The following is a 21451-nucleotide window of genomic DNA, read 5'->3' on the forward strand; positions in this document are numbered from 1 at the left end:
CTCCCCCGAGAGATGTTCTCCTCTGAGATGCCCTTACACAAAGGCCTTGTGAAAACACCTGCAGCAAATCCTAATGCTTAGACGTGAACATGGCAAATTAAGGACCCTCCCTCCCTCTGCTCCGGGCCCGGCTCTGTCAGATGCTCTGTTGGTTTCACGAGGCAGGTGCTCACCACTGGCTGGAATTCATCCCTGTGCAAAGAGCCCGTGCAAGGACGCTGCCCCAGCTAGCACCTCAAAACTGGCACATCACTGGCCCCGGCGTCGTGCTGGCCCCTGCCTGGGGTGAACCTCCCGGCAGTCTGAGCCCTGGTTGCACAACCCCACCACTGGACGCAGTGGAGACACGGGCTTGATTCGAAAGGACTTGCCTGAGCAGGGCTGAGCTATGTCCCCCCTCCGACCGCGCGGGGACCGGGCGTGACTGGCAGGCGCCCACGCACTAACAATGGCGGGACTGATTTCTACCCAGAACCCACCTTGGGCTGAGAAGTTCAAGGGAAGGGGGAGAGCATCCCCGAGTCCCTTTGCCTGCGAGCATAGCCCACCACAGATAAGCCATTCTTCCCATGTCTGAAGCCGGCCTGCTTACGCCATTTGGAAAGAGAATCAGTCACGCTGAGTCTTTGCTTTGGCTTCCTCCTGGCTTCTCCAGACACTGCCGCTACTGTCTTTTTCCAGCCTTGAAAGAGAGAAGAAAGTGTCGCGAGGCCCTTCAGCCCGCCCGTTCTGCCGGAAGATTTACACGGACTTTAACAACCAATGGGAAATAATATTGGGGGGGGGGGGAGGTTGATGATAAATTATGAAGATTTTTTAGCCAGTGGTGGTCTGTGATGAATGGCTGCCTATAAAGGGGTGGAAATAAATATCCCTTTTGGAAGGAAATACGCTGGCCCCGGGCCAGCTGGCAGGGAGCAGAGAGATATGTTGCATTTACAGTAGGGCTTTACTGTCTGAAATCAGAACAGTGGGAGAGATGTTCATTCTACATGGCCTGGTGCTGATTAGCTGAACTTAAAACCAGCCGACTGGTCTGTAGCCTGTAATTGTTGGGAAGCCCTTTAACTCTTTCCCTGCTCCTTCCGGCCGGCCCTGCCTCCCCCGGGCGGACAGACGTGTCTCTGGATGGAGCAGGCTCTTCTGGCTGCTTTTGTGCCGGCGGCATTTCGTCCTACACCCTCCGATCCAAACCAAGTAATGTTCCGAGCCATCGTGCGGCCTCCTTCGCATGTCGGTGCCGCCTGCACAGCACTGCTTTGGAAATGCAGAGCTTGTCCTCCGGCTTCCCTTACTCCTCGTGCAATGAGGGGGCAGTCGGAGCCAGACATCCTCCAGCTCGCCAGCGTTTCGACAGGAGGTCGGAATAACCGCCGGCTGCGTGGACGAAGCTATTTCGAAATAACGTTGCAGTGTAGACGTAGCCTCAGCTAGGATCCCCTCGGACGTCATGACTCCTGATTGACCCCACTGCCGTCACGAGGGGAACCAGGCCTCTACCTTTGATCCAGAACTGAGCGCACTCACAATGCAAATGGCAGATCCTCCGAACAGGGCCCATTTGGGCTGATCTGCACAAGATGGCAACAGCGGCTACTTAACAAGACTCCTGTCCGGCAAAACACTTTGGATGGCTCATTCAAATAAGCGGCGTGAACAGGACTGTTGGCATGCTCACGTTTAAGCACACGCTTAAGCATTCTGCCAGAGCAGTGCGTAAAGCTGGACGCATTCAGTGGCGAGGGGGTGTCACGACAATAGATTTGGCAGCGTCTGATGCAAACCCCACGTGGAAAAGGCAGCAAAGGTCAGTCCGCACCGTCTCCTTTGCCGGTCGTTTGTCCACATTAAAGAGCAAGAGAGACAAGGAAGCGAGGCAGGAACTTCCAGGCCCCTGCCAAGAAGACAGGAGATAGCTCACTAAAGACATCTTGAGGCAGCCAAATTGGCTGTCAGACGCAGTCACTTAACATGGGCTAGATGGACCTTTGGTCTGACCCAGGCTGGTCGCTCTTTATCTTCTAAAATGTTTCCTAATTGTCAAAATGCCCTTTCTAAGAGAAAAGTTTGGCGTGAGAGTGGACTTTTTGCTTAGAAATGTTAGAACATGTAGCCCCAAAAAAAGGTTAAAAAAAAAGTTGGACACAAGAAATGAAAGGTAAAATTCCAAATAAAATGTTTTGATTGACCCAAATGAATTTTTTTTTGGCTTATCAGTTGGTGAAAAATGTTGAGGTTTTTGTTCTGATTTGAGATGGGGAAAAATTCAAAATCTCAAAAATTCTTGCAAGATGGGAAAACTATTTCATGCCCAGCCCCCTTCGGTAGGGGCTTTGCCGGGGTAAGAAATGAGAATCGCCAGGGTCCAGCGCCCATCCTCAGTGGAGCTGAGAACGCTGCAGAGTTAAGAATTAACAGGGAAGTGAGCACCTGTTGTTCTAGGTTTCTTCTTCCATCCTCCTCTGACGAGAGGCTGGATCCCGTATTTTTAAATACTTTGCATACGTTAAATTAGAACCAAGTGTAGCAATTTTCTATACACAGTCATCTGCGAAATGGCAGGTTCCAAATCATTTATGTCTGATTCTCCCCACCCGCATTTCCCGGGTGTCACAATTCCCGTTCAATCTGCGCAACGTTTGTGTTTTTAATCTGACTCTGGGTCAGAAGAAACTGAGCCCCCCCCACCCCGACAATACCCCAAACTGCAACCCCCGGGAGCATCGAAGCAACTCGCCTGCTCTACGTTACACGTAAACGTTTCGAGCTCAAGTTGCATTCATCCCCCTGAGAAACAATCTTTTGCCAAGATAAAGATCTGGAAACGTACCGCACTGGCACGAGCTTCCTGTAGTCCGAGGCTGAAATCAGAAACAGCCCCCCCCATGAACGATCCTTCTCCAGGTTCGTACCAACGCTGCGCACCATTCCCCCAGGGTAAAGCAGCAGCCAGTGCTCCCCAATCTCATCCTGGCTCTACGCGGCGTGGGGCACGTCTAGCAGAAAGACCCATTTTCTCCCCTCCACCGACCTCCACAGGGCGGCGCTGAATCGGGCCGAAAGCCACCAGAGAAGCGCTGGCCCGTGCGCGCCCTCTTTCCCGCTCCCGGATGCACAAGAAGGCACTGGGCTCGGGGCTGCCCAGAGCAAGGGGGCGCATGGCTGGGCTGGGCGGCGGAGCCCTGTTCTCCCTGGGCCCCTCTGGCGACACAAGCAGCCATTTCCTTGCAGAAAAAAGAGAAAACCAACCGGCAGCTCTTTACTGGCATCGTCGCTCACAACACCCCACTCGCGGGAGCGGGAGCTGGGGGAGGGGACATTGGCAGCACAGCTGATGGAGGAACCATGCGGCTATGGATGGGGGGCAGTCCACAGAGTACAGCAAAGGCCCTAGAGTCTACTGGATTCCCCCATGGGTCACAAGACACCCACAGGTTTTATAAGTCCCATTCTCTCCCTTCGCCTGTGTGGGGTGTGATGGGAGGACAATTTGCAAGAAAGTGAAAGCAAGTTCCTGGTACTTCTGCAGGCTCCAGCTTGGTTCGGAATAAGCTTTCAGATAAGGATCCCTTTGGCTGGAAAAATGAGGCTGGCAAGCTCATGCATAACACAACATATGGGATCACAGTCTACCCTAAACAGGAGGTGATTATTAAAGAAAGCAGCAGAAGCTACAAAGCTGCTTTCTTCCCCATGGCTTGAGTTCTACCATTGTTTCCCATGTTTACCAGGGACCACACCCTGCCTGGAATGCCATACAACATCGATAGACATCTAGTAATTAAATAATATACTGCATGAAGAAACATTACAATGGGGACAGTCTCTCCTGCAATATTTCACTAACAAGGTGAGTATGGGGAGGGAGGGGGGAACTAGAACATCTCAGAACAAAGTTCAGTTGAAACACAAGCTCTTCCCAAACAGGTCCCTGGACTAGATTCCTTGCTACATCCCTCTTACTCTCCATGCAGCTACTTTCAGCTCTTCTCAGAACCCACCTTATCCTTCCCACCGCGCAGGGAGCTTTAGAGAGTTTTTTCATAGAGTTTATGGCCAGAAGGAACCATTGGTCACCTCCTGTACAACACAGGCCACAGATTGCACCTTTTAGCCTGACTGAGCCCAGATGCCACAGAGATTACCCCGCTGCGTGTCTGCCCTGCGGCTGCTGCCAACGGTGAGAGACTTGCTGCACAAACCGTTCCATTTGGCTTTCGGAGGAAGTGTGCGGTGCATGTGTGCAGCGCCACCTGCAACGCTTGTCAGCCCGGCTAAATCGCCCAGAGTACCGCCCAGCTCACCGCTCAGCACATGGCCCGGCATATGGGCCGGTGTACCGCCCAGAGTACTGCCCGGCACATGGCCTGGCATTCGGCCCAGCTCACCACCCGGCTTACAGCCCAGCATATGGCCCGGCGTATTGCTTGCCTGTGTCACCCAGGCAAACAAAATAGCCGCCTGCCAGGCACCCCCGCTTGTAGCTGGTCTGGTTTGATTTAATGATTTCACCAGGCTGCCATCGTGAGCCAGTCGTCACCCAGGCCTCAGTCTCAGAGGGGAGCCGGGTGAGTTTGGAGTGCTGGCGCCTCTTGGGGATGAACAAATTCATGTGGGCACCAGCTTGGGTGGGGAACCCGGGGACGCTCATCTGACAAAGAAGCTTTTGCCCAAATTCACCTGCTTGTCTGTATGGTGCTGCAGGACTCCAGGTCCCGGTGTCCGTCAGCGCAGCTGCACTAACTCCAGCGGGGCAACATGGATTTACATCCACTGGGGATCTGGCCCATTAAGTCTAAGGGGGGATCAAATGAACAAAGACCACTGTTGTTCTTCGTTAGAACGGCAGCAGCGTGTGCAGAGATGCGGCCTTGCAGTTAAAACACTGGCCACTCACTCGGAAAAACCAGCGCCTGGCTCCGCTCTGCAAGGTCCCATTCTGTGCCTCAATTTCCCCAACCATGAATTTGGGAGAAAATCACCTACTACCTGGTGGTAGCGAAATGTCATTCACTCGGTCCGAGGAGGTCTGACACTACGGAAAACAGAGCAGAATGATTCTAATAATCCCACACATACTTGAACGGCTTCCTTAAAGTACCATGAGTTCTACAAATAGCCCCATGGAAACATTTTCTCTGCCTATTGTGTGGCTCTCAGGTCTTAGTTCCTCAAAACAGCTAGCAATTTATCTTCAGCAAAGTGCAGTTTACTGTGTGTGTGTGATGAGTGCATTCATGCACCATTTAATTTAATTGTTTGCCCCCCCCCCCGCACTCCTGTTTCTGAGAGGTAATTGGAATGTCTTTTCTTTTTCACACAGAGCAAGTAAAGGAAGCCCTAAAAAGGTGCTCTTTGTTACTAGTAATTACAGAGGAGTCAGAAATTTGGCCAGACTTGATAATTGTTGCCGTTTCTTGAAAGAAAGAAAAAACAAGCCCAGAGCTGGCAAGGAAACAACCAACCCTGCAATTTATTAAACAAGTCATTTCAGATGTGTGCTGGTGTTTGCGCCATTAAGGCCTGAAAATATGTAACTGGCCGGTCAAAGAATGGTTTTGCGAGGTCTGATCTTTTCCAAACCCCCCCCCCCCCGAGATGAACCCTGGCTCTACTAGCAGCCTGAACGTGCCAGGCTGTAGGAATCCCCAGAGCCTGGCAAGCCAGGACCATGGGACATGGGGTGCGCATTTGCTCCCCCACTGTAACCGAAAGGTAACATCAAGCTACCCGCTATGCAGCCGACTGCAGTGAAAGGAGGGAGCCTCACAGAGAGAGGATCGGGCCCCTCGTGAGCGGGGGGATCCCAAGCAGGCGTGAATCGGTGCCCAGCTCAGAAAACAAAGCTGAGACGAAAGGGCTGGAGCAAGCAATGGCTTTGGTCTCCAGGCAGCGTTTCCTGTCATTGTGGTGGGGCGTTTTGTGAGAAGGTCGAATAGATTTTCGGGGGGGCGGGGAGTGTTGAGGGTTTGCGTTTTTTTTAATCTCTCTCAGGATGGACTGAAGAAAACCCCCCAAGCCCCCTGTGTGTAGGGAAGACGTGAGCCCGCAAGGTAACGTTCTGGGGTCTCAGCCCGCCCAGGGGGTCACGTGCCCTGGAATCATGAGGACGCGGTGGAGGGCGGGTGCTTTGCTGGCCCAGCTCAGAGCCGCAAACCCTGGATTCTAGTTCTGCCCACAGAGACCGTGATGCTGTGCAAACGAACAGCCGGGCCTATGGGCCTGCACAGAGGGGCTAGGACCTCCCAGAAAAGTTCTCCCTGGTTCCCTGCAGAGCCACAAGCACCCTGGATGCTGGGTGGACACCCAGGCTCAATGAGACGGATCGTGGGGTGAGGGCTGCCTTGAAATAGGGCGCTATTTCGAAATCTGGTGCTGTGTAGACGTGGCAAATTTCAAACCGAATCGAAATAAGATATGCAATTTGTATAGCACAATGCGTATCTTATTTCTAGTTTAGGGTGCTGGGTAGATGCACCCTAGTGGAAGAAGGGGGAAAGGGAGAAGCTAATAATATTTTCATAACTTTCTACAAGTAGCTTTTCCATAGAAAAAAGTGGTGACACGCTGGGCTGGGTTCCCTAGGGAGGGGTGGAGTCTCCATCCCTAGAGGTTTTTAAGTCTCAGCTTGACAAAGCCCTGGCTGGGTTGATTTAATTGGGTTGGTCCTGCTTTGGGCAGGGGGCTGGACCGGATGACCTCCTGAGATCTCTTCCAGCCCTAGGATTCTACGATCATGTCATGACTTAAAACCCAGCATGTAATGGAGGCGTGTATGCCAGGAGTGGCACATGGTGTAAGAATCCAACTACTAGGGTGTGTCTAGACTACAGGATTTTGTCAACAAAAGTGGACTTGTCGACAAAACTATACCTGCGTCCACACTGCCTTTGAGTTATGACAAAACTCAGCAGTTTTGTCGACGTATGTAAACCTCATTCTACGAGGAATAACACCTTTTGTTGACAGTGTTCTGTCAATAGAAGACATTATTGCAGCTACACTGTCCTTTGTGTCCACGGCTTGCTGTGTCGACAGAACTGGCTGTAGTCTAGACGCTCTTTGTTGACAGAAGCTTTGTTGACAGTATCTGTCAACAAAACTTCTGTCAACAAAACCCTGTAGTCTAGACACACCCCTAGTGACCATCACAAGACACAAACAGAAATAGGACTGCAAGTACTAAGCTGATGTATTACATGCACATATTACTTCAGTGGGCTCTGCACAAGATCAGCACCGAATCAGGCCCACTTTAGGCAAATAGCAATTACTGTGCATTACATTTGTTCCTAATTAGTGAGACTTCATAACTGCCCATGTTCCTGCGGACAGGGAAACGGCACAGTGTTCATTCATGCATTCGTTAATAATGAAGAATGAATTTGGAAAGGAAATGTATTGCAACATTGACAGAAGTCACTTAATTTTCCAACATGTCTGATTACTGATAGCAATATAGTAGGTATAGATAATGATGCTATAACCCGTGGACTTTACAACAGACCTGCCGGAAGTCCTGGCTGCTAGAGGAAAGACACTTCCAGAAGAGCTGAATTTCGAGCTGGAAGGATTTGGGAGCAACATTAATAAATAACAGAAAAATAAACCACGGAATGAAATGAACTTCATGCATTAAAATAATGTTAAGGCCACTCAAGCACAGAACGGGCAACAGATCACACAGAACCTTGCCTTGGATGAACATGCAGGGCGGGCCGTTTTAAGCAGTTCTCATTACAGTAGCCTGCTTGCCTGCCTGCTGGGGGGTTTGGCTGGGCAGAGAACATCCATTTTAAACAGGGTTTCCGGCGGTGACTGGAAACATTCAAAGCAGGCTGTCCTAGCCCTCTTGATGCAAACAGGGAGCAGTGATCAGACCTCACAGGTACAACTGCATTGCCAGAAGAAATCCGTCCAATCTCTGTTCAAGTTCTCCTTTCAGGGACCAGGGCAGGAGGAGCCAATCTGTGTCGGGGTTTCTTGACTAGATGCTTTAGTGAGGAAGGAAGGTCTGGTGATAGACACTGAGCCGGTCTCTAGGAGAACTGGATCCAATGGGCTCCAGTAATGGTTATGCTTAGCATAAATTCCTATCATGGTAGTTCTAGGAGCCCCACACGGAACAGGCTCCACAGTGCTAGGTGCTGTACAGACAGAACACAAAGATAGGCGCTGCCCCCAAACTGCTTACACCCAAAACAGAAGGAGGAGGCAAAAGGAGCACACAGACAGATGGGGAAGCACAAGGAAACAAGATGCTGTGGATGAGCATGATGGGCAGCTCCCTAACTCTGGCAAACAGCTGAATTAATTTTCAAGGGAATATTTATCCGTAAGCAAACGAATTTTTTTGATGGGAAAAGATCAAAACGAATCATTCCAACTTCCCTGTTAGAGAACATTGCCACGGTTTGTTTTGATAAAGTCTCATTTTGGTTAGACTTTCAAATTAAATCATAATATTAGAGTGATAGGATATTTACATACGCTGTATTTAATATTAGAATTATTCAGTGTGATCCAAAGATTTGCCATTGTTGAAAAACCGACGGATAGGTCCACATGGATTTTGTTTTAACTTTCACTCCACACTAAATTTTGGCTTTTCGCTCCAGCTCGGAGAAAAACCCGTCTGGAAATGTCGGCATTTCCTGCTGAATGCAAATACCGTTTCCCAAGCAGCTCGAGAGGTTCCATTCTCGGTTCCACCACAGCCTTCCTTTGGGCGCGTCTACACTGCAGGGCAAAAGTCGAATTAAGCTACACAAGTCAAAATAGCTGCATTCAGCTTTTGGCGCTGTCCACACTGCAGGAAGTTGAAGGAAGAGCACTCTTCCCCCGACTTCTCTTGTGAAATGAGGGGTGCAGGAGTTGGAGTGAGAAGTCCTCCAGTTCGACATTGTTCCGAACTAACGGCTTGCTGCATCGACGCGCTCTTTGTTATTTCGGAATAATGCTGCTGTGTAGACTTACCCCTGGTGCCCCAGGACAAGCTATTTAAACTCTCTGCACCAGAGTGTCCCCCGTCAAATGGGGCTATCATCGCTGACTTTCTCCCTCCTTTCTCTGCCAGGCCTGTTTGGAGTGGAAACGCTGCGGGTAAGGACTGCGGACGTACAATTGGGCACTGACGCTGCACGGGCTCTAGCACTAGTGCAATGCTGGTGAATAGTGACCACCACGACGGTGCTGCGGAAAGGCTGCCCCAGCCCGCGTGGCTCAGCAGGCAGAGTTCTCATGAACAGTGGAGGCTCCTGGAAGACTAGAGCACGTAGCTCAGGCCCGTGGCGGTGGGGAGGGGGGAAGGGGGAATAAAGGGGACAGTTGCCCCGGGGTCCGGTGATTCTATGGCAGCAGCAGTGACCGGAGACCTGGGCCTTTTGGAACCGCACCGGAGCCCTGTGCTGTGTGCTCCGGCCAGATCTGGGGGGCACCAGGCTGTCTGGGCAGCACTGGGGGGCTGGCTGCCTGAGGGCCAGCCCTTTCCAGGACAGCAGCGCCAGGCCCTCTCCACATTGACCAGGGCCTGGTGATCCTTGACCTGGGTCTAATCCTGCTGACACCGACATGCTGTGCGCCCTCGAGCAAATCACTTAATGTCACCAGGCCGAGTCCTTGGGGATGCAGGTGCTCCCCCACTGAAGCCAGCGTGGGTTGAACACGTGTGGCTAAGGGAAGAAGCTGGCTCCCAATTTCTGCCTCTCTGAAAGAGGAGTCATGTTCGTCCTCTGCTGCAGGGTTTGGGCCGGGGGGGTAAGTGAGAGCGGGCCCCTCTTTCCGGTTCTAGCCAGGTAACCCCGGCGCACTGATGTGTGTCACGTAATTCAGGGCGATAGCTGAAGTGTGAATCGGCTCTGGAGGGCCAGCAGCTCCTACTGCAAGACCATACGGAGAGGGCAGGGCTTAATCTTCTACAGTGCCCCAAAGGGAAAACTCAAACGCTCATTCACGAGGCCTTGGCACGTCCCCAGCCCCAAGGAGCCATGTTGCTTGCCTCTCGGAGCGCTAACCTACAGATGTTTAACAGCTGGGAAGGGGGAGGGGGAACTGGCAGTGGATACGGAAGGGAGCTTTGCCAGGTGAGGGAGGGTTTTGGTTGTTCAGAAGTGAGCTCAGCTCCCGGCTTTCGGGAGGAATTTGTTCCAGCTTCACTTGCGAACGGTTCTGAATGCGGCCGGCCCCTCCCCTCGGAGAGCGTTTGGGAGGCGGCTGGGGAGTCTGATGACATTTTACAAGAGTAAAAATATATCGAATGTCTCAGCTGGTCCCAAACAGTCACCAGGCCGTCAGCGACACGTGGGCTCTCGCGCCCTGGCCAGGCGGAAGGGCTTTCCCTAAACATGACATTTTCGGGGGGGGAGGGGGCGGGAGGAAGAATAAAAAAAAATCTAAAGTAGACATTTTATTTCTTTGCCTAGTCATGACTCTTCATGACACAAGGGTACGAGATGGTGACATTTTCCCCAGCCTGAAATCGTTCCCAGGCCAGTTAAACAGAGCCATGAACGGCTCACAAAGAATGAGGAACTGCCCTAGTCAATTTCAGACATTCACTTGCAAAATACAGAGTAACGGCAGCTTCCGTACTTCGAGCGTCAGCTCCTGCTTTGCAGGATAAATTAAACAAGTCATGGCCTCTCTCCTTATCTATTCTAACATGTGTCTAGGCTTTTACACCTTCACCATCACTCTCTATCTCCACTCCCTAAAAGATATCAAAGTGATTGTCATAAGGACAATATTATGGGACAAATTCAGCACTGATTTGAGTAGATACAGTTAACAGTATGGTCAGTGGTAAATGTACCAACTTATTTCAGAGCTGAATGTGATGTCACTGAACAGTTTCAGATTGATACAGGTTGAACCTCTCCAGTCCGGCACCCTCCGGTCCAGCAACATCTGGTGTCTGGCTGATTTGAGTGAGCCGGATGTTCCACTTAGCATGGATGTGGCCAAGTTTTCCACAGTCCCACAAAGTTTGTTTACAGCCACTAGTGCTGGCTCTCAGGGCTCTGTGCTGTTAGCTCTAATTTCCCCCCAATGTCTTCTAACAGCCCAGCGAGCAGAGGCAGAATTGGCAATGCTGCTTGACAATACGGACCTCTCACAGTTGGGCAAATTCTCTGGTTTGGCGCTGGTCAGATGGACTAGAGAGGCTCACCCTGTATTTCATGCTCTGGTGCTCGTAACTGTGCATACGCAAAGTTCTGCTCAAGAGCTGCAGTTCATCTAAGCTGAGCTCTCTAAATAAAGAGCTGCGAAGGGGAAAAAAAGGAAATTCCACAGGAAGTTCATATATATTTATTACTTCCTGTTTGTACGAATATGTCAACAATTGACACTTAAAGTGCAATTTGTTTAGGACTTAAGGTGTCAGCTTGAAAAAATGTTCTTTTTTCCGATCTAACCCACCAGTTTTAATGCAAGAAGAACACTCGTGGTAAACGAAAAAGAAAACAACCCAGGCGTTTTCCCGGTGCATACCATGCAGTGGCTGGCGTTTCCGAGAGGATGCATGCTGGGAGAGCTCCCATCCCACTTGCTGAATGGCCTCTTTCAAACCCCTCCAAAACAGCAGGCTCAAATGAGCGAATGGCCCAGCCCATCTTCCTGGGTGCAAGTCGTTAGCTCGGTGACTACAGTGTCTGCTTTTGTAGTGGGTGCCAAATGAAGGACTAGATGAAGGTCCCTTTGAACCCAAGAGCCTTGATGAATGTGTTGCCCTGACGGTTTTGTGCTCGCAGGATTTAAACAGGAAAAGAGCAGATGTAAATACCTCGACTCAGCTGCAACGTCCCCCCACAGGCCAGATTTCAACCTCCCACACAAGTGGCTGACGGTGGGGTTTGGGCTGACGGAATGCAGCTCTAAGAACAGCCCCGGATCCGGATTCCAAGCCCCTCTCCCTAAAACGGGTTGGGATCTGAGCACCCCTGGAGTGGAAGGAAATGCCTCAGGACAGCAGTGCCAAGAGGAAAACCCAGACCAAGTTCTATGGACGTTCTATGTTCAAAAGAGGTGGAGATTGGAGATGGAATCTCAATCCCAGCCTATCTGGGTGGCCTCCGAGTGCCCCACACACTTTCCTGCAGGCTGGTGACAGTATCGGCTACAGGAGACCGGGTCTATTTCTGGTTTAAAAACTCAACGGCAACATTTGCAGGGGGCCTCTTCCCAGCTGGGATTTCTCATGGTCCTGATACAAGCGGCTGATTCCTTTAGTACTACAAAGGACTTTCTTGCCATACCTGCCTGGCCATGGCCCTCCAGACCTGTATCCCTGCCTCTAGCACTGGCCGACGCCTGGCGCTGCAAGACACAAAGCTTCCTGGCAACTACACAATGCTGCAGATGGGCAGGTGGGGGAGACTGCGGCTTCCCTTCCTGTAATCAGTTAATGGCCAGACGCAGGAGGATTACTAACAACAAGAATATTAAGCTCTCGTCGATACAGCTCAAAGTGCTTCACAGAGGAGGCCGGTGTCATTATCCCCATTCTAGAGAGGGGGAAACTGAGGCAGAAAGAGGTGGCGTGACTTGCCCCGGTTACACAGCAACAAGAGCAAGACTAGAACTAAGAATTCCTGAGGCTCAGTCCAGAATCCGACCCACCAGACGCTACCTCCGTGGAGCAGGAGGAGGAGAACAAGCCAGGACTTTTGCAGCAATGCACAGAGCCCTGCAGATCCTGCGGCGAGGAAATCCAGGGCTCACTTTTCCAGACCCCAATGCTCTCTCTGCGCAGGGTTCTAGCGCAGTGCGCACACAAACTAAACAAGAGAGAACCTGCCTCTGGCTGGAACCGAGTAACCCAGCCTGGGAGGAGCATGTTGAAATGCAAAGGGGAGGTGGAAACGGATCCGGTTGCCCATCGGCAAGTGCTGATTATTGGAGAGGTCAATCAAAGCAAAGCAAATCGCCAGAAGATGAACTACAAAGGCTTTGATTGGAGGCAGCATGGCCTAGGGCCAGGGCTTTCAAGCAACCCAGGACTGGGCACTGGGTCTCACTGCAGGGGGATCAGGTGAGCAGTGGGGGGGGGAGGAGCAGCTCCCTGCCTGTCCTGGCACCGCAGACGATGCTGTGCCCCAGAAGTGGCCGGCAGGAGGCCTGGCTCCTAGATGGAGGGAGGAGTGCACAGGCATGGGGGTTACTCGTGCACATGCTCAGATGCACTAAGGCCACAATTTTACTGAGCGCGCTCCTGCACCAGGAAAAAAAATCATCGTCGCTTAAAAAACCCTCGTTACCTGGACTCTGACCACTTCAAACACACACAACCACATCAAGCCAGCCCCGAGGAGGAGATTCAAAACCCCTGTGCTCTTGTCCAGAATCCTACGCAGCCCACCAAAGAAACCCCACACAACCCAGGCCAAGCCAGGCCGCTGCACTCGGACGCTTGTTACTCCCCCGGGCCAGACGCAGGCCAGGGTGCATCTGGCCACAGCATCAGCAGAAAATATTTTCTGAAGCACATTTAGCAGGGTCAGAATGTTCCGTCAGCCTGGACACCGCCAAGTGCACCGCCAAGGAGAACAAGCTCTGCCTTCTCGTCCATGCGGGGAGCTCGGGGGAAACCTCGGGGAAGGAATGTGAGGCTGGGCTAGCGTTTCCCTTCCAGGCCAGGCAGCCCCTGGCAGTGAAAGGAGCAGGAAGGGGGTGATTTGAAAACAAGGGAAGTGATGCGAGCAAACGGGTGGGGGCTCACTCCCAATACTCATGTAATGCAGCCACAGACGACCCTGGCCCCCTGCCCATCCCCGTGTGAGTGCAGTGGCTTCAGCAGACCATATGAGCATGCTCAGTACAAGACAAGTAACAAATGGGGGGGGGCATGTGACACCAGGTGACCCCCCATGCATTGTCTTTGCATACATCACCTCGCACTCATGGCCCAAGACTGGGACACTTTGGTGCTACTGCAAATAAATGAATAAGCGTGAGGGTAGCACTGCGTACCCCGCGGGGAAGGAATGTACCAATCCAGCATCATGCTGGGAGAATTCTTCCCCCTCGTTAATCCAGAGACTGTCCCAATGTTCCCCAATTCAATGCAAAGCTACAAAGGGCCAAACCAGCTTGGTTCAGGTCACACGTGGGTGGCAGCAGCGAGAGGCCCTCCTCTCCGCTGTGCTCACAATTGACATGGATCAGAACGACGCCTACGAAGCAACAACGGGGGTTCCGTGCCCGCCGCCGCCATGCGGAACCCGAGAGGGGAGCCAACTCCGCCCCAGAAAGGGCCAGTGGGTTCGGTGCAGAGAAACGCCAAAAGGAAACGCACCATGGAAAGGAAAGGGGCCTGGTAAAGCCCTTTCTGTTGGAGGAATCTAGGCAAATCACGTAAAGAAACGGGCTTGTTTCCAAAGGGCCCAGCTCCTAAGCCAGACTGGGCGCCATTAGCTTCAGTGAGGCGGGCAGGTGCTCTGCACTGCTCAGGATTTGAGCCCGTGGTTGTTTCTTAAGCAGACAGCATCGGCCTGCCTCCCCAGGGCCACAAGGGACACGTCCCGCCAATTCCATCAACAGCACAACTGCGTAAGAACACAGGGCTGCAGAGCGACACGGTTACGGTGTGCGCTCCACGTTCCCCATCTCAGAACCCCTGTGCACGCTCTCCCACGGTGCATGTGTGACACGCCCGCCCTGTGCAAGCACCAGGCACTTCCACGCGACCAGAAGGCCCGTGCTCCCTGCCAACCTGCACGGCAGCCACCGGACAGGGCTGTGCACTGGCCCCGATGCATCTGTCACACACACAGCTGTGGTGATGCTCCACCCACACTCTCCGGCTCGCTCTGCTTCCAGACAAAGCGCGTCACTTACTTCTTGGTTCCCGGGGTCCGTCTACCGTCACTTTAATGGCTCGGTGATAGGTAGCGACCTGCGTGGGGTTGGTGAACACCGTGATCGTCAAGGTGAAGCTTTTTCCTAGAGGGGGAGAAAGAACCGGATGAGAGGAAATGCAGGGGGCAGATTTCTCCCGCCAGCAAAGCGAGTCTGGAGGCTTGGGAGGCTCAGACCCAGCTGTGGGAAACGCTCATGAAGCCACAAATGACATCGAAAAGGGAGCATCTGAGTCACAGTTACAAATTCGTGAGACACTGTTTGCTGCTTGCAGGGACACTAAATTGGACCTGGTCCCACTGGAGTCAATGGCAACTTCCCACTGTGAAAGCTCGACCCATTTCAGAGCCAAAGCCAGAACCCGGTTGGATACACTCGCACAGACACCATTACATTTCCCCTCTACGTGGAACAGCTCCCTTCTTCCCATGAGCCAGGGCTCCCTCCATCCCCCCCGCAAGCCCCAGCTGTCAGCTCCCTTCCTGTCCTACTCACAGATCTGCAGCTCCCCACGCCCCAGAACCGGGCCCGATTCTGCAGCCACTGGTCATTCCAGCAGAGCTCAGGGCAAACATCTCAGAATGAGCCAGGGTTCCAGAATCGGGCCCATAAAAATAAAGTATTTTTAACATAATAGACACATACATTTGGAGGGATCGATAGATAGATCAATGGGGGTATGCGTGGGGATAGATAGATAGATAGATAGATAGATAGATAGATAGATAGATAGATAGATAGATAGATATGGGGGGAGGGAAGGGAGACAGAGAGAGAGAGAGAGAGAGAAAGAAGGCCTAATTGTGCAAACACTTCCTGCCACTTTCCTTGGTCCCATGTGCAGTTGTGTTCAGTTCAGTGGGGCTACACGCAGCCGTACATGTTTGCATGATGAAGCCCTGAATTGTTTGACTTGATTATCCTGAATGCTCTTCCATGATCACTCTGCTCTTGCTGTTCCCTACTCTCCCTCTGCCCTTTGTTCTGTCGCCGTTTGTCACCCCCTCATCTGGAGACGGGTGTGTGAACCTTGCCGCCAAGCAGCCCTGAGCGTCGGGGCGACGATCAAAGGGAAGCAGGAACCCAACCATTCCGCCCAGCTTTCAGCTTTGAAACACCAAACGCAGACCCATGGGGGTTTGCGGCTCTGATGATCTGCCTTATTCAGATTGCAGGTCCTCCTCCTTCACTTACTTGTCCACACAGGAGACAGGCTGGTAGGAACAGGATGTAAAATATCACTCCTAGGGATGAGGGGCTCGGGGGAAGGGGGGGGGGTTAAATTACATCTTCCAAATTAATGAGTTTTTATTGTTAAATGGAGATAATGCTGTGACATGGCTTGAGGAGAGTCTGTATTTGTTAATAACCAGAGCCTTGCGCAGATACAAAATTTGTATCCACATCTGCATCTGTAGCCACAAAAATGAGCCGCAGATACCCACACGCACAGCTGTGGGCGCGGATACCCGCAGAGTGGATCTCCGCAGATCTGCCGGGCTCTATGAATAATGCAAACATTTCGCACTGGTGCAGATGCGCTTTCCCTCAGGGCGCTGGCAGCGCTTTGCCTGGGGGCCGTTCCCCTTCACTTGTTTTACCGAGGGAGAAACTGACACACAAAGAAGTGAAATGACTTGGCCAAGGTCACATGGTGACTATACAAGAGCAGAGCCAGGAATGGAAACAAGCTCTGGAAATTCCTGCCCCACCATCCCAACCACTCGACAATATTCTCTTCCACAAGCAAGGATGCAAGGCAGGGGACAGATCCTCAGCTGCTGTGAACCGCCCTGGTGTCCAAGAACCACGTTTCCCCATTGCCTTCCCTGACTACTAGGCTGCACTCTCTCAGCTTCTGGGAGAAAACCAGGAGTCCCGATTCCAGGGCCTGTGCTCTAACCATTAGATCACAGTGGCCCTCCTGGGCCTGGACAATACCCAGCACCCGTGGATGCTCATTGATGTCATCAGCAGACTCACTGTCTAGCCCGAATGCAGGATTTCACAAAGCCTGTTCCAGACCGCGCTCAGACCTGTCTGGGGGCGTCTACACAGCGCCCTAAACTCAAAATATGATATGCAAATTGCGTAGCTTACTTCCATTGAATTTCGAAATAGCGTATTTCAAAGTTTTGCACCTCTACACACAAGGCGCTATTTCGAGACATCTCTTAACCCTCGTGGAACAAGGGATGCCGAAATTGCGCGTCTGACCTATCCTGAAATAGCAGGCGTGTTCAAGAGATGCGGGGTAGCTATTTCGGGCTACTTCCGGTATCTCAAAATAGCCCCGCTGTGTAGACGCGCCCTTACTGTTATGAGCCAGTAGCTGTTTCTCCCTGCCTTCCTGCCAGTCGCAAAGCACATTAGTTACCGTGGGGCTCCGCTGGATACATCCCATTTTACTGCCTTTAGGTTCTTGAATATTAATTACACACACACATTCACTGGTTGTCATTAACTAAAGCTGAGCAAACATTATACAGAAAAAAAATCATTTGTTCCAATCTCATTTATCACTGTTTGCAATAATTTAAAAGGGTCGTTCTAACCAAAATCTCTATGCACCCCAGACACCAACAACAAAAACAAATATTACTATTAAATTATTTATTCAACAAAAATCAAATTGCATTTTAACAAGATGGGGTCTTTCCATGGGGTTAGAGTCTTACATCTATTCTACCAAAAGCAGTTCCTTGCAGAGAGTGTTCCTGGAAATGGTTAATATTAAGGGGATACTAAAGCATATTCATGTAAAGCACTGAGTGCAGGCCCAACTAAGAACTCAGAATAGGGCTTAAATGGTGCAAACACCTTGTACAGACTTTCTGCAGCAGGGTGAATTTCCTGCAAAGTAAATTTCACTAGCAAATGCAAGTATTCACATTGACAGCTTGGGGATGTCTAGACTGCAGGGTTTTTTCAAAAAAAGTAGCCTTTTTTGAAAAAACTTCCCCTGCATGTAGACTGCTGCCACGTTCTTTTGAAAGTAAATCGAAAGAACATGGCATTTTTTTCTACCACGGAAAACCTCGTTTTACGAGGAAGAACTCCTTTTTTCAAAAGTGCTCTTTTGAGAAAAGGCGCTATGTAATGCAAACTGTTCTTTTTCAAAGAACATCCAGACTGCCTGGGTGCTCTCTTTCGAAAGCAGCTTGCTTTATTGAAAGTACTCGTTGCAGTCTAGACACTCTTTTCCGAAAGAGGCTTGCAGTCTAGACGTAGCCCTATGTGTTTAGGAGTTCCACTTGTGCAGCCTAGGAAACACACATAACGTGACGTGGCTTTTGCATCCCATCAGAACTAGCCAACACAGTAAGATGTCCCATAGCAAAACACTCTCAGTGAAATGATTTACAGATCAGGAATTATTAGTGGAATGTATTCATGCAGCAACTTCAAATATAGGCAATACGATCAGAAAATGTTTCCGTCAGCTCATGTGCAGTTTGCAAAGAGAACAGGAGGCAAAAGTCCCCCCGTAATGTATCTGTTACGAAGTTTAGCGCAAATGCATGAGCAATAACGTTCACATGATCAGCCCGCCCTCATGCATTGGCAGGGTATTTGGGAGATTTAAGCCCTGGGCTCTAGTCCCAACTTTGCCTGTTTTTCACAATTTACCTGACTCCTCTGGATTTCTGTTTTACCCTCTGTAACACAGGGGCCATGGTAACACCTCCCTGCCGCGCCGAGGGCTGTGTCTCACTGGGAGCAACTTGCATTCATCTGAGAGCAATATGCGACGCTTCGTGTTTCTGAACTGCGGAGATTCTCAGCTGAATTGTGCAAATTGTTATTATTACTCAGCATCAGTGGACTCATTCCCATGCCCCACGGGCGTCAGACCAGGACAAATACAACTCGAATCATTTCAACCCACTCCCTCCCCCGACAAGCCATTATGCACAATATTGATCATTCCAGGCAGACTGACTGCATGAGGCCTCAAGACAAGTGCCACGCACCCTACTCTGGGCAAATGGCGAATGATGGGCAGGATTCCAACCAGCCTTACACTGAGTAGCATCTTACTCCACAAGGAGTTGCCCTGATATCAACGGGGCTGCTCCCAGAGCACGTTACTGTTCGATAGGTCTTTATGCAAGTCAGCCTCTTTGTACCTCTTCTCCATCTGTGACATGGGGGTAAGAAAACTCTTCTAATCTGTGACTGTAAACTCTTTGAGACAGGGATGTTCATTACTAAGTGGTCGTGCAGCTCACAGCATAGAGGGCCCCCAACCTCAATTGGCATCTATTGGTGTTACATTTATTAACTATTAAATTATTATTATTATTAGATAGGAGATCTTGGAGGAGACTTTTTAATCAGAATTTACTCATACAAGTCATGCATCTCTCAGAGCTGATATGAAAACATAAGAATCACAGGCCCCAATTCTGTTTGCATATAACACTGGAGTGACTCCAGATTTCTGTTGGTGTGGACAAGAGCAGCATCTGGCCCTCCTAGAGATTTAAAAGCTACAGCAGGGGGAGCAAAGTGTAGCAGAAACCTGACAGAAATAATTTCCATCCCTAATGTTTTTTTTAAAGGTCTTTAGCCAAATTTTGCTTTCAGCCTCCCCACTCAGGAAAGCGCTTAAGCCTGGTGCTTAATTTGATGCACATGCTTAACCTTACGCATGTGCTTAGGTACTTTCACACCCCACATGGATAAGTGAGGAATAGATCAATGAGAAAATCCAGTGCGGATTGTAAGTAACTCCACTGAAGCCAGCTGAGTTATTTTAGATCGGACTGAGAAGAATTTGGCCCATTGGACACATTCTACCCTCCTCAAACTCCTGCTGGCTTGCTTGCTGCTCAAGGAAAGCAGGATTGGCCCCATTATTCAGCACAAGATGCACATGGCAGGGTCCCGTCTTGACACCTGTGCCTAAGGTGAATGCACACAAGGAGTGATCCAAAGCCCACTGAAGTCAATGAACATTCTGTCATTGATTTTCATGGGCTTTGATCAGGTCTATGGTTTGGGAGGGAGATGGGGCACCTACGTGCTTTCAAGAGACAGGGAACTCCTGTTGTTTCAGAGCATGAACATGAGCACCCAGGGGAGGAGAGTTAACGAAGTTTGTGATCATCTAATCTAACGTTCACATTCCAGGCCACAGAACCTCACACACCCCTTAATAGGCCCCTAACCTCTGGCTGAATCACTGGAGTCCTCAACTCTTGATTTAAAGACTTCAGGTTAGAGAATTCTCTATTTACTCATTCGGACTGGAAATATCTGTGTGTGTGTGTGTGTGTGTGTGTGTGTGTGTGTGTGTGTGTGTGTGTGTGTGTGTGTGTGTGTGTGTGTGTGTGTGTGTGTGAGTGAGAGAGAGAGAGAGAGAGAGAGAGAGCGAGCGAGCGCAGGAGAGACTAAGAAAAATAATTGACTACAGAAATGAAAGCTTAATTCATAAAAGAAAAACATTTTCCATCCATCAACCTGCAACCAGTTAAGTGGAGAGTTTTAAAGAAAATCTGCAACTCGAAAAAGGAGCCAACAGGAAAAAGGAAATGTCAGAAAGAATGTAAACTATTCAAGTTTCATAAAGAGTAACAAGTAAACAGTTATTACATGCAAATAATTTTTAACATCACTGGTTTTAATTAATGCCGAGAAGTCAAAATATCTTTGACATTTGTATGTATACATTTGAAAGGGAGAGGAAACACTGCCAAATGGCCATTAAAACACGGCGTTAGCTTTTTGAGAAGAACTGCTTGAATCTGCAGTGTTTGCTGGTGATGAAATTTTAAAATTCTATGTAAAATAGGGCTGTAATGAATAATGCGTGAGGGTACGGGATATACTAATTGTATACTCAAAAGTTGTCTGGCCTGCCGTCTAGATAAGGGGATTCACTTCCAAATTGTACTTAGTAATACAGAACAGTGACATTTCATTGATGACTATTTTAAAAAGTTTGGCTTGTAAGTCTGCCGCACGATGATTAGTTTAAGGTTACATTCTAGGGTTTTTGCTTTTGAAGACCAGAAGCGATCGTTAGATCATCTAGTTTAACCTCTTTTATATCACAGGCCACTGAATTTCATCCAGTTAATCCTGCAGTAACACTAAAGTAGATCTTTTCTGCAGTCTTGGTAGTTTGTTCCAATGGTAAATCACCCTCACAGTTAAAAAAAGCTGTGCCCTATTTTATTTCTAATTCAAACTTGTCTTGCTTTAGCAATCTATAACTATTACATTTAACTTTAAATGTAATAAATTAGGTTAGTCTAACACTTTCAGAATATCACACTAGAATTTAAAGAATTGCACTATGGAATTTCTTCTCGAAAAGAGTTTCAAATCTTTGTTTCATTCATCTTCTAATAAGCATATCATTTGACCTGGAAGGACTAAATTGATGATAGTACTCAAACATTATAATTTACTAATAATTTCATTTTCTTTTAGGGCTGAGAGTAAGATATGGGAATAGTATTAGTCACATTTCAAACTCTGTAACTATAAGCACTAATAATAGTGGCAACGTCCAGTCACTGAAAATATTTACTTCTCTTCTTAAAAGTCCTGAATAAATGCAGTGGAAGTGACTGTGTTTAAAAAG

General features: G+C 49.7%; 1 protein-coding gene across 3 annotated transcripts in view; it reads right to left on the minus strand.

The window, feature by feature from the left end:
- Nucleotides 1-21451, minus strand: part of RUNX3 (RUNX family transcription factor 3) — a 102735-nt gene that overhangs the window by 24609 nt on the left and 56675 nt on the right. For all 3 annotated transcript variants that reach the window (XM_075908531.2, XM_075908529.2, XM_075908530.2), the window contains one exon: nt 14836-14940. In XM_075908531.2, coding sequence (XP_075764646.1) covers nt 14836-14940 — 105 coding nt within the window. The remainder of the gene's footprint in view (nt 1-14835; nt 14941-21451) is intronic.

The sequence above is a fragment of the Pelodiscus sinensis genome, chromosome 26, assembly GCF_052426305.1.
Source record: "Pelodiscus sinensis isolate ZL-2025 chromosome 26, ASM5242630v1, whole genome shotgun sequence".
Classification (NCBI taxonomy): domain Eukaryota; kingdom Metazoa; phylum Chordata; order Testudines; family Trionychidae; genus Pelodiscus; species Pelodiscus sinensis.